General features: G+C 35.4%; 1 protein-coding gene across 1 annotated transcript; it reads right to left on the bottom strand.

Moving 5' to 3' along the window:
• LOC110269154 lies at positions 3,995-5,189 on the bottom strand. The gene is made up of 3 exons (XM_021116814.1): positions 5,040-5,189; positions 4,777-4,943; positions 3,995-4,190 (listed from the first exon to the last, which is right to left on the bottom strand). Exons 1-3 carry the CDS (start codon positions 5,187-5,189, stop codon positions 3,995-3,997), a joined length of 513 nt encoding a protein of 170 aa, XP_020972473.1.

Genomic DNA, 14,020 nt, shown 5'->3' with positions numbered 1-14,020 from the left:
TTTGTAAATATAAAATATATTTTTTGAAAATAATAAAAAATATTAATAATTTAAATTGGACCAAACTCTTAAAAATGGAACATTTCAAATAAGAGTTAATAGTCAAAATCGTCCCTGAAAGATACTCCAATCTCCATTTTCGTCCTTGAAAGATAAAATTAATCAAAAGTGTACCCGAAAGTTACTCACGTTGATCGAGTTTGTCCTTCCGTCATCTCAGTTGCTGATGTGTCTAACGTTTGCTAAGCTGGAACGTTAAGTGCCAGCGTGGCAGAGAGCAAAACGACGTAGTGTCAATCCTCCACCCCCAAATCAATGGAACGACGTCGTTTATGGTCCAGAGTGGGATATTCAAATGTTCTTCCCATCACTCCTCTCATAACAACCCTATTGAACTTTTGCTCCAAAACCCCTCGTCTTCTCTCTACTTTGGGATTTTATGCCCAAAGATAGTTGCCTTTGATCAGAACCTCGTTGTGTGATTAACGATTTCTGTGCGTATCGAGGCTTGTGGGGGAGTTGGCGCTACTACATTGGAAAGTTGGAGGAGCTCACGGAGGACTTACGCTGTTGGAAGAAGGAACAGTAACTGCCATAGGGTAAGATTCAATTTTTTTGACAGTTTCTGTTGATTTTGCAATGTTGGTGTGCGTTGGTTTATGTTGACGTAGTTCTAAGAACCATCTAGTGAGACTAGGGTTCGGATTAGGAAGAACATGTTCTGTATGCGGTTGCTGTTAGGGGTTTCTTGGTCATTATGCCGTGGGTTATTCTGGTGTTTGGTCTTAATCGAGGCTTTGCGATGATTATGATTATGTTGTTTGCTGTGTGTTTACATGCAGTTATAAGACTGAAGTTGTTTCAGATTTTGTTGTTGACTAAATTTATTTTATTTTTGCACTTGTAGATGGAAGGTCCTCCTATGACGTTTGTATTTCACCATGGTGGGAAGTTTAAGAAGAATGATGGTGAAAATCTGTACTATGAACCGGATCACACAGAGGTGTTAATGGGAGTTGAAGGTGACACACTTGATGTGTTCTTTGTGAAGGGTTACTATAAGAAACTGGAATATGCTGAGGCTAGGGAATGTTGGTGGAAATCCCCAGGAGTTTCCCTTGAATCTGGGCTGAGGAGGCTGGCCACAAATCATGATTTGATTGCAATGGTCAAGGATTGCAGGAGGAACTTTAATTTGATCAACCTGTATTTCGAGCATGGTGTTTCAGAGCCATTTGTGGTTGGTGAGCAGGAAGAAGATGTGCTAAAAATTAAGCCAACCCAAATCAAGAGACATCACTCTCAACCCACCAAGTTACCATCCCACCCAAAAGTATGCTTTGAATCCACAAAGGCCTCAGCTGATGGTAGCAGATTATCCTCTCAGCCTTCAAAGTTGCCTTCTCAAAAAAAGTACTAGGAGATGATGAATATAGCAGTGCAGTGATGATGGTGTGAACTCTACAAGGGTGAACAAAAAAAGTGAGGTCAAAGAGAAGCACAAGCCTGTTAAGACCAGATTAGTAGAAAAAGAAATAGAGACTGACGATTCGAGCTATGAAGCTTCTAAGGATGAGGATGAATGTGATTCAGGTATTTGACTAACTCAATTGATATATGCTGGTGATTTCATTTTGGTAACATGACTAATTACATTGTGGTTTTGATTTGGCAGACCTAGAAGATAATGATGTTGATGATGGTGATTTGGATCTCAACTCATGGCACTCAGAGGACTCAGGCCAGGAATTAGACTCTGATGAGGAATCACCGACCGTCTATCCTCAGTATAATGACAAGGAAAAGTTCGAGGACCTCAAATTTGAGGTTAGTATGATATTCAAATCAAAGGAACATTTTATGCATGCAACTAGGGACTACACAATCCAGTTGGGTAGAAACATATTGTTTACAAAGAATGACAAGTTTGGGTTAGGGCTATGTGTAAGGCTGAGGGCTGTCCTTGGATAGTATACTGTGCACGTAGTAAGCAAGACGGGTCCTGGTAGATTAAAACCCTAGTTGACAACCATATCTGTCCTAGAAGGTGAAAAAACAGGGCAGCCACCCAACAGTGGATACTGAGCAAACTTGTTCCAAAACTTAGGAAGCACCCTACCATGAGACATCGTGAAGTGTATGAGTGGTTTGTCAGGAAGTGTAATGTAAACCTCAATAGCACCTACATCACTAGAGCATTGAAAGCTGCTAGGAAAGTGGTAAAGGGAGATGAAGTTGCCCAGTATGGGTTAGTCTGGGACTATGCTAATGAATTACTGACAAGTAATCCTGGGTCTACAGTTCAAGTTGGTGTAATCCCGATGCCAGAGGATCCTCCTCAATTTGAGAGGTTTTATGTGTGTCTTGATGCGTGTAAAAAAGGTTTTAAGACTGGGTGTAGACCGATGATTGGATTGGATGGGGCTTTTCTTAAGACCCTGCACGGTGGGCAAATATTGACTGCGTGTGCCCAGGATGCCAATAATCACATCTTTGTCCTTGCCTATGCAATTGTAGATGTGAAAAATAAAGACAACTAGAAATGGTTTCTGGACCTGTTGCAGTCAGACCTTGGCAATACAATGATAACAAGTTGTGCATCATTTTAGACATGCAGAAGGTGAGAACCATTTTCATACTCATATTCATAGTTTTGGGTTTTATTTGATTTAATGAGATATACTAGTAGGACTAAATTGATTTAATGATCATCTTTAAGGGATTGATATGATTAACACTCTTTTCGGGTTTGTCTGTTTTGGTCAGGGACTTATTCCAGCAGTGAAGGAAGTCATGCCTAGTGCCCAGCACAGATTCTGTGTGTGGCATCTGTGGCGGAATTTTTCAAAACAATGGGGTAGTACAGAGTTGAAAGACCTGGTATGGGAGTGTGCTAGATCAAGAACACGGAATGAGTTCAAGGGGAACATGAAGAGAGTTAAGGTCATCAATGAGCAGGCTTGGCAGTATCTTGAAAAGTGGCCAAAGGAAGCTTGGACGAAGGCATACTTCAGTGAGGATCCCAAGATTGACAACATTTGCAACAATGCTTGCGAATCATTCAATGCTAAAATCAAGCATGAAAGGACCAAGTCTATTTTGACTTTGGCTGAAGAGGTGAGAAGAATAATCACGAAGAGCATGGTCGAGACAAAGATATCTAGTCACTGGGCTCCCCAATGGTGTCGGGATGATAAAAAGGAGTTGTTTGAAGTTCATGGCTGGCCCACAAACATGATGGTGGACTTGGAAAAGCACACTTGCAGCTGTAGGTTCTGGCAACTCACAGGTAAATCAACTAAACCCTTTCACTCCTTTCCTTAGCCTCACTTAGTCAGAGTTGTTTTTAATTTTATCATTACATTTGTATGTACTGGCCACAGGGATGCCATGTATACATGCAATTTCAGCCATTCAGGATAAAAATGGTAAGAGGACTGAGGAGTATTGCCATGAATGGTTGACAATGAAGGCGTATAAAAGGAAATACTGTTTCAATGTTAACCCAGTGAAAGGACAAGATCTGTGGGAGAAAACATCGTCACCTGCCCCTGTCCCACCCCCAATTAAGCCAAAACCTGGTAGGCCTATCAAGAAGAGGAGAAAAGATAAGGGAGAGTAGCCAGTTGGGTCAAGCACCAAGATGAAGAGGAAGTACAACCCAATCAGGTGCATGTATTGTGGTGAAGTTGGACACAACAAGAGAAGTTGTGCAAAGAAGAAAAAAAAGGATGTTGAGGAACAAGCTAGGCAAATGCAACTTCAGCTTGCCCTTGTTAAAGAGCCTGCTTCCCTTACAGATGAGGCAAACACCAACAATGAAGTTCAATCCCATTCTCCCCCTCCTCCACCAGTCCAGCCACAACCTGATATGGAAGTCAGCCAACCAGAAGGAACCCCACCAATGCAAGATACCCAACTGCCTGTTCAAGACCTTCAGGTTATTTTCTTATTTCTTTATCTTCTGGACAAATTGTATTTATTTACTTGAAAATTAATGGTTCTGCAACTGGCCTATGCAGGGTGCAAAGAGAGGCAGGCCACCCAAATTGCATGTCATCAAAAGCAAGACAAGATTGAATGCCTCCACGAAGTCACCTGTGGCCATATCTGCTGAGACATTGAAAGGAACAACTTCTGCAACTGCAAAAAAGATATAAACCTTCATGACATTCGTGCCTACTCCTAGGCTTCAAGCGTCCAAGAAAGAAAGATTAACATCTTTAACTACAAAATATATTTTGTATGTAGTTGCAACTTTGCTTTTTGGGAACATGGCTGTGTAAATTGGTTGTGTGATCAGGATCATTTTAGTTAGGCCTATTATGTTTTTTTGGTTTAAGTGAACAATGCTGTTTGAACTTATGTTTTGGATTGCTCTGTTAACTTCTGGATCCTTGATTACCCATGTGGTGTGTCTACTAAAACAATATGATATCAATATGATATCATTATGATGTTTGTTATGGATTACAATGATCTTGACTATTTTGATGTATACAACTTTTTGGTGAATAAATACTTAGGGTTCAAATATCACCATCATGTATTTTCAGTGAAACCCATCATGCTCAAACAACAAGTTTATGTTGAATTAAACACAATTAAACCATACTTTCATTCATAAGTAACATCATCATTTTCAATCTCAAAGCTCTAACAACACCTCTAAAACACAACAACATAATACTCCATCTGTGGCTTTACTTGGAGATTGATGTGAACAACAGTGATGCACAAAAGACAGTAGACACAACCATTACAACTGAGACATACATTATTAGCATCTTCATTGCTCTAACTTTATCCTCCAAGCTACCCAATCTCCATGACACATTCAGTCTCCATTCATCATAGTCACCACCAACCTCTGCATCAGTTTTTGCCCCTGCTACATACCTATCATCATCAACCCACCTAAAGAAGTTGCAGTGGCTTCCCTTCTGAGTATATTAAAAAAAAAAAATCAATTTCAACTGCATAGCAAAATAGAGATAGAAAAATGAAAAACAAACTTAATTTATCCTAACCTAACTCACAAGGTATCTTGCACAAGTGTGGAACAACCTATCTGGATTCTCTCTTGTGCTGGACTTCTTGATTGTCGTCTTCAACCCACAAAAGCAAGTCTGGTCCTTGATCTTCCTCCTCCATCGCATGGAAGAGTTGGAACCATGGCGGCAGGTCATTGCTGCGGCTTCCACTCATCATAACAGCGACTCAACAAACATACATGGTCATCTACTACGAGAATCACGCACATTTATGCTTCAAATTGGGGTTAGGTTAGTAACATTAGGACTAATTTGAGCTAAATAAGCAAACATATCTTATCAGCATTAACGGTAGCCATGCTGGAGTGTGCCACGCTGGCACTTAACGTTCTAGTTCAGCAAACGTTAGACACATCAGCAACTGAGATGACGGAAGGACAAACTCGATCAACGTGAGTAACTTTCGGGTATGCTTTTAATTAATTTTATCTTTTGAGGACGAAAATGGAGATCGTGGTATCTTTGAGAGACGATTTTGACTATTAACTCTTTCAAATAATAGAGAAGATGAACGATTTTATATAAGAGTGAAGATGAGCGGTTTTAAAAATGGAATACTATTAACACGTTTACTTCTCCCCACCGTTGAAATAAGTAAAAGCACGTAAGTAGCACTGTTAAACTGCTCATTATTAATACGATTACCTTTTTTCTAACTACCCACTCCACGATTGTCCATTATTTAAATTGATTTTAAATGTATCATGTACTCTCTTAAGTATTAATTTTTAAATTTAAATTATGTTGATTAAAAATTTGAAGTATTATTTAAATTGATTTAGTGTAAATTATAATAAAAAAAACCGTCAGCTGAGGAAGTAGTGGAAGAAGCAATAGTGTCAGAGTGTATTTGACAAACACGTTGGAGATGATAAAAGTACGTTTGCGTTTAAGTGCTTTGAACGCTGTTCTTTAATGTTAGTGATCTTGCATCCCAAAACCCGTTCACTTGAAGCAAGAAATTATAGTTTCTGCGTTCACTCAATGTACGTTTAGGTTTGTTGCTAGTCATTATTGGTTTTCTTCATAATTTTTCTAAATAAAAAAATACTGAGAATATTAAAACAATTATTATAATTTTTGTGAAAAAAATAATATTATAATTTATATTATATTTTTTTAGCAATTAGTTAATTATTTATCCAAAAGTGATTTTACTTAATATTATCCTAACAACATTTATTTTATCAAAATTAATTTTAGTAAAAATGGCTAAACATAAATTATGTTGGCACAAACTCATTTCTATACAAAATTAATTCTACAAAATCACTTTCATTCAAACTCTAGTTTAGCCAACGTCAATCCAAACACACATTTAATAGTTGACAGTTAGAAAAAAGTAACCGTATTAATAATGGGCAGTTTAACGGTGCTACTTATGTGCTTTCACTTATTTGGGAGAAATAAACGTATTAATAGTGTTCCATTTTTAAAACCGCTCATCTTTCCTATTAAAACCGTCTATCTCTTCTCTTATTAGAAATGTTCCATTCTTAAAAATTTGATCCAATTTAAATTATTAATATTTTTTATTATTTTAAAAAAATATATTTTTATATTTACAAATACATATATCTCGTTTACACTGTAAACGAGATAATTTTTAATGTATCTCGTTTATATTGTAAACGAGATATATGAAAATTGAATTATATTTTATCAAATAATTGAGATAAAATTAAGAAGATTTATTCGTCATTGGTTTCTTAATTTGGTTCTTAAGTTTTAATTTGGCATTTTTGACTCATAGTAGTCTCTAATTCTGTTTTCGTCACATAACTGCTAAGTTGTGTTTGAAAAAGAGACTGAAACAGGGAGATAAAGATTAGAAGACAGAGATTAAGAGATACTAAATTAAATTTCTATATTGTGTTTGGTATAAAATAAATCAAACTGAATTATATCTCGTTATCATATTTAGTTTAAGATAAATATGATACTAAGGGATAGATTTAGAATTTAAAAAATTAAATGAGAGTATTTTTGAAAAGAAATATTGTTAAAGTTTTAGTTTTTGTCCTTAGAAATTTCAATTTTCTAAGTCCTAACTTTCTGGAGGTACTGAATGGATTGAAATTTTATATTCGGTGATTAAAATTTTAGTTTCAGTCTCTAGTTACTAAACATAATATTCAGTCTAAAAATCAAACACATCCTTAACCACGTACTCAGACAGGCTGACGGTTGTCACGCTAGACTCCTTAATAGTTATCTAATGTGGCAATTGAAATTTTTTAACTCAATCTCTAAGAAGCCTTTAAAATCCTTAAATGAAATTAGAATTAGGGTTCTAAATGTTTCATAGAGAGCAAATTGAAGTAAAATAAAATTTAATTAACACATCAAATAGCCATTAGGAAGTCTGATAGGATAGTTGTCAATCCAGTTAAGCACGTCGTTAACAGTTTCTTAACAAAAGCAAAGTCAATGACTCATGAGTCACGAATACTAAGTTTAGAGACCAAACTGAATAAATTGAAATTTTGGGAATCAGATTAAAGCACAAGTATAATTTTGGGAACTAATATGAATATTAACTCAAAAATATACATAAACAAAGATTCACCAAGCCAGATGAGATGTGACCCATTACGTGAGCCCGATAATGATATCATCGTCTCATGATGACTTGCTAAATCTCTATGGCATATAAAATTATAATCAATCATGTTAGGTAACTAATTAGAGTATCGGCCAACAATAGTCAACTATTAGTTAGGTTGCAAGTCTACAAATAAAAATAATCCAAGACCAAATAAAAAGAAACATCTAAAATCTAACAAAAAGGAAACATTTAAAAGTAATTGAAAAGAAATATCTAAAATCTTGGAGATACCATTGAGGTTGAAAATAATGCATCTCAAAAGGATAAAGCCAAAGTCATGATCTTCCTTCATCGTTATCTTGAAGAAGGATTGAAAAATGAATATCTCACATTAAAAGATCCTGCAGATCTATGGAAAGACCTTGAAGAAAGGTATAATCATCAAAAGATGGTGATACTTCCTCAAACCCGATATGAATGGACGCACTTGCGTCTACAGGATTTTAAATCCATAAATGAATATAATTCAGCAATGTTTTGAGTCACCTCACAAATAAAATTATGTGGGGAAAAGATAACTAATAATGATATGTTCGAGAAAACTTTCTTGACCTTCCATGTCTCGAATATGCTCATGCAGCAGCAGTATCGAGGAAAAGGATTTAAAAAATATTTTGAGTTAATTTCTTGCCTTCTTGTTGCTGAACGCAACAATGAGTTGCTTTTAAAAAATTATGAAGCGCAAAATAACCGGCAAGTGCACCGGGTCGTACCAAGTAGTACCTCAGGTGAATGAGGGTCGATCCCACGAGGATTGATGGATCAAGCAACAATAATTGAGTGATTGACTTAGTCAGACAAATAGAAAATGGTGTTGTGAAAGTTCAATTGCATTAAACAGTAAATCAGAGAATCAGAAAAGCAAGCAGTAAACAAGTAGTGAATATTATATGGAAAAACAGTTAAGGCTTCAGAGTTATCTATTTTTCAGATTGATTTTTTTTACTAACTATTTTAATCATACAAGATTTAATTCATGGTAAATTATATGTGACTAAACCCTAATTTCTTAGACCTTTTTAGTCTCCTTTAAAATTCATCAACTGCCAATTCCTTGGTCACTTAATTCCAATTAGAGGGTGAAGTTCAATTCTAGTTTATATGCCACAAAAACCCTAATTACCCAAATATAAGAGTATTATATATCACGTATCCCGTTAAGTCCAGATAATTAGAAGTTTAGGAGAAATTATTTTCAAGCTGTTGTTCAAGTAAAGAGCTTTTCCAAGTTATACAATAGCTCAATTAGAACAAGGGTCATACTTTCATTCCATCCTAATTCATAAGATAAAGAACGAAAACAATTCTTGAATATAAATCAGTACATGAATTAAAATAGAAAAATAATAGTATCAGTCCATACAATAGACAGAGCACCTAACCTTAACAGTGGAGGTTTAGTTGCTCATGGTTCAGAGGGAAAACTAGGATTCTAAAAAACTGTAAAGTGCGGAATGAGGTCTGAGAAGAGATTCTAGCCCGAAGGGCTGATTCTTTTCCCTTTTATATCTAATCCTAATTAATGTAAAATATATTTTCTAAAACTAAAATAATATCTTTTCCTAATTATAAGTAAAATAAAAGTTTAACCAAAATAAATTAATTGATTCTCGTAGCCTTTGGAACGCATTGGGGACCACTCCTTCATTAAGGTCCACGCAATTTGAGAATTTCCAAGTTCAGCGTGGAGGAGGCAGTGGCTAAACTCGTGCTTTTTCTTGAGTCCACGCTGAATTTGGATTAACCTAAGTTCAGCGTGGAGTGATGCATGCAAACTTTCTTTGGAGCTTTTGATCTGGCACTGAACTTGGAGTTCCTCAAGTTCAGCGTGGGGTTGTACGTATGAAATGGAAAAAAAGGGTATACTATTATATATCGTTGGAAAGCTCTAGAAGTTAGCTTTCCAATGCCGCTAGAATCACATCAATTGGATCTCTATAGCTCAAGTTATTTCTGTTTGAGTGCAAAGAGGTCGGGGTTGACAGCATCATTTGCTTTCTTCCTTTTCTGTTACAAAACTCCGTCAAATCCATCTGAATGCTACCTAAAATAAACAGAAATTGCAAACAATTCAAAGTATCATTCATAGTGGCTAAAGGTAATTAAATCTTGATTAAACTCAACAATTTGCATTCAAATTCACTAGCAAAAGATAGAGAAGATGCTCACGCATCAGGCGCTGCCCCATTTTCTGAATCAAATACGGCAAATTATTACCCCAAAAAAGGTAAACGGCAAAGTTTTGGTAACAAGAAAAATTATAGAAAGAAAAAAAATTATGTTCACATGAAAGGATCTCACTAGAAGTGGGATAAAGAAAGAAACAATGGGCAAAATAAATCAACAGAGGATAAATATTTCTGTTGTGGTGGAAAGGGCCATTAGTCACGTACCTGTCGTACCCCAAGGCACCTAGTTGATCTTTATCAAGCATCTTTGAAAAAGGATGACAAAGGAAAGTAGTCGAATTTTGTTTCAAATGATGCTGAAAATTACACTACTCATATGATGTATCTGATTTCTTTGAGGATCCTGAAGGAAATATTGGCCATTTGATCAATGATGAAAAAGTTTAATATGTGGGTTTGTTAAGTATTCATGTAAATAAATAATATAAGAAACTTCTTGTTAAGTTTTATTTCCTATGCATTTGAATTTCAAGTACCATATATATAAATAATGTTTAATAAAATATTTATGAATATCAAAATTACTGAATGTGTCAAGATAATAATAATAAAATTTCTTATATATACTATATTCCTTAGAAGAATATCTTCAATCAAGAAAATAATTTTACTGTACAAATTTTTCTACTCATTTTATTATTATTTGTCTTTGAAGAAAATGGCAAAGATATATAACGAAGATGTATGTCTTGCGGATAGTGCAAGTTCTCATACCATTCTCAAAAGTAATATATACTTTACTCATCTTGTGCCAAAAGAGGAATATGTTAATACTATTATTGGCTCAGACAATGTGATAGAAGGCTCCAGAAGAGCTAAAATTTTGTTTCCTGGAGGAACAAAATTCATAATAAATAATGCACTATTGTCTACCAAGTCTCTAAGAAACTTGTTGAGTTTTAAAGATATTCGCCGAATTGGATATTGATGGTTTCCAGTGGCTAAGAGAAGGGGGGTTGAATTTTAGCCCCCTTTTTGCTCAGTTACACTTGCTGGTCTTTGAAATAACTTCAGGAGACTTGTTGATTTTTGTCTCGTCCCTAGCCACGAGACTTTTATTTTTGTCTCGTCACTTGGCACGAGATATTTTTCCAGTTTTAGCTCCTGTGCAGTAGAAACAGAAATGGAGTAGAGACGAGAGAAAATTACACCCAGATATATCCTGGTTCAGTTGCTAAGTGCAGTGCAGCCTACATCCAGTCTCCATCACAACCATGATGGAATTTCACTATAATCTTCTTGATTACAGACTGTAAAGTGCTAACCCAACTTATAAGGGGATTCCCACAGAATCATGAAACACAACATAGATGAACAAAGAAACTCTAAGGACATCTATGACTTTTTCTTTTAATTTTGCACTTTCTGCCTTTTTCTGCTCTATGACTTTTTCATACAAACCTCACTGTTTGCCTTTTTCCATGAGACTCAAGACATGACAAAATTAAACAGAAAAATACAAAACATAATACATTGAAGGAGAAGAAAATCTGTTAGCTCAGGTAGCTCTGAGAACCCTGTGCTTTGCACTCTCACACTTTCTCCTTACTCCAAACTGTGGTTGTTCTCTCTTTTTATAGAAGAAGGAAGCCTCCACCTTTGAAACTAAAAAATCAAGCCAACTTCTTCTTCTCCATGAACAAAACCGGTTTGGCCAGAGAGAGAGAAGAGATAACCCATGCAAAACTCAACATGCAATTACCTCTAGTCCTTCCTTGGTCATCACTCTTCATCAATCCGAGCGCTCCATCCTTGGCTTGCTCTCCAAGATGGATTTCTGGCCCTTGATGCTTCATGATGATGATGATGGCTTTTTCTGCTCCACTTTTGCTTCCTCCCTCACGTAGCCACCCTAGCTACCTTCTGTGATGAGTGAACCCAAAAGCAGTGACAAGCCATCCCTCCAAGGATCTTCTCCTTGCTGGCCGAATCTCCTTCAACCATTTTTGGTATGAAGAAGTCAAGATCTCATCACAAAATCTTACTACAAGTGATAAGAATCTCAGCCACAGCATACTTTATATTTTCTTTTTCGTGCCATCATTTTGATGGTCTTGTAGATTACTTCTTCTTTCTTTTGATAGCTAGACTTAGCTTCCATAGTTTCTTCTGTGATATGACCGAAGAAGAAGAAAAATGAGAGAGTAGTTAGAGTAGAAAGAGAAGCAATTAATTTAGTTTGAATAAAATAATGAAATGTGAGTTGCTTTTTGCTTCCCTCTTTGCTGAGTAGCGTGCCTTCATTAAGGCTAGCCATCTAATTAATCATAATTTCTCTCTCATAATTTCCATGCATTTATTAACTTCACTTTAAAGAGATTTGAATTCCATCACATGGTATGAGTGGAATCCGTTGGAAGTGTGCAGCATAATTAAAGGAATGGGATTTATTTGTTAAATGGATAAAGCAATATTGTGCCCCATCTCCTTTTGATTTCAGACCAAGCAAATTGGTCATATACCAACAATAGATTTGGGCTTGCACATTTAAATCTGGCCCAACATTATAATGATTCAGCTTCTCATCATATATTCTTGTATCAATGCTGATGGATTTAAACAATTGGGCTTAAGTAACAATTTCTGGCCCAAATTTGATTTCAGCCAACATCATCACAATGTCTTAATACCAAGGCTGAATATTTTTGATACAATTGGGCTTGATATATTTTTCTTTTCTTTTTGGCCCAATTTATACCTGCACAGCAAAATTAATTAATTAACATATATGAATCAAAATTAGATTAATAATTTTGCTGTTAATAATGTTTGATCATCACTTAATTAAAAATAGAGTTTTCCAAACTCATCAATCTCTCCCTTGATGACAAACATTATTAAAATTGAAATGAAAAGAAATCAAAGAATTAGAATATTGAGTACTCCCTTTGAAGATTTGTATTTCTCCCCCTTTCAAATTGTCACAAGGCTCCCCCTTAATATATGCTATTTTACCAAGGGAAGCTTTATACCTGTAACAATTTTATCAAGCCTAAGGCAGCAAAGTTATTCAATATATTCAATGTAAGATGTTGAATGGCTTGATTTATGAGCAGAATTGGATGATAATAAAAACTCATTTGTTATCAATAATTTGATTTTCTACTCAAACACACCCAAAACAATTTGATGCAAACAAAAATTGATGTTTCATGAAGTTGCTTTTCAAGCTATTTTGAAAATATTTTCCAATTAATAAATCAGAACAAATTAATCATAGTAAGAAAAATATTTCTAATCAAGCATGATTATCTCAAACCATAGCAACTATCAAACTTCATATATCACAATTTAAAGGAACTGCCAAAAATATTCCTTAATCCAAAACACAGCAATCATATTTACCAAGATAAAACAAATGCATCACACGCATCAAGCAGATCACCACAACAAGTAATTAAAACAAGGGTGATCATAAATCCACAAAGGATTTCATCCCCTGTTTTCCCTATTTGTCTTAATTTCAATTTTTCAGCCAATTCTCCCCCTTTTGTCATCAATGGGGTTTTGCAAAATAAATGAAAACAATATACAAAAGGCAAAATATTTGTTTTTCACCAAAACACAATGGTCCAGTCAGCACACATGCATTTGAACAAATGACAATCAAAGTTCAACTCGAAATTAATCTACTAACACAAAGTGCTCAAAACAGAGCCAGATCAGAGTATAAAACAGATCAAAATAGGTCTGCAAAACAGTGCAACAAATCAATGAAATATAACAGTTTCAATTTTCAATTCAGCCTTTTTTTTTCTTTTCTCCTCCCCCTTTTGTCATCAAGGAGGGACCCTGAAAAAAATGAGGAAAAAGCAATGCAGTCCATAATAATTCAAGACAAGTGAAAATAGTTCCTAGAATCAAGGGATGAGGAAAGAATAAAGATTTGATTTGACAACTTCTAAAAAAAATGAGGAACGGGTCAGAGTGAGATCAAAGAGATTTGGTGGGGCCCAAAATAATTAACTTTAGTTCAGTCTCCCCCTGTATCATGACCCGTTCAACATATCCTGAAATTTGTCTCCTGCTTTTCTATGAGACAAAATCAAACAGAATAAAAAAGTTCACAAATTTTCAACAGAACTTAATTCTATCATTCCCAAACTGTTTCTTAAGGTGCAGAATTTGTCTTCACATAAGGGCTTAGTGAAAATATCCGCAAGTTGATC

This window comes from Arachis ipaensis, chromosome B02 (genome assembly GCF_000816755.2).
Source record: "Arachis ipaensis cultivar K30076 chromosome B02, Araip1.1, whole genome shotgun sequence".
Taxonomy (NCBI): Eukaryota; Viridiplantae; Streptophyta; class Magnoliopsida; order Fabales; family Fabaceae; genus Arachis; species Arachis ipaensis.
This window is presented reverse-complemented; position numbering and strand designations above follow the sequence as displayed.

Excerpts from the sequence above, each read along its gene's own strand:
- LOC110269154 (XM_021116814.1), bottom strand. The coding sequence starts at position 5,189 with ATGACCTGCCGCCATGGTTCCAACTCTTCCATGCGATGGAGGAGGAAG. Across the intron at positions 4,944-5,039 it reads ACACTTGTGCAAGATACCTT|AAGGGAAGCCACTGCAACTT; the intron begins GTGAGTTAGGTT and ends TAATATACTCAG. Across the intron at positions 4,191-4,776 it reads GCAATGAAGATGCTAATAAT|CCTAGGAGTAGGCACGAATG; the intron begins GTATGTCTCAGT and ends GGACGCTTGAAG.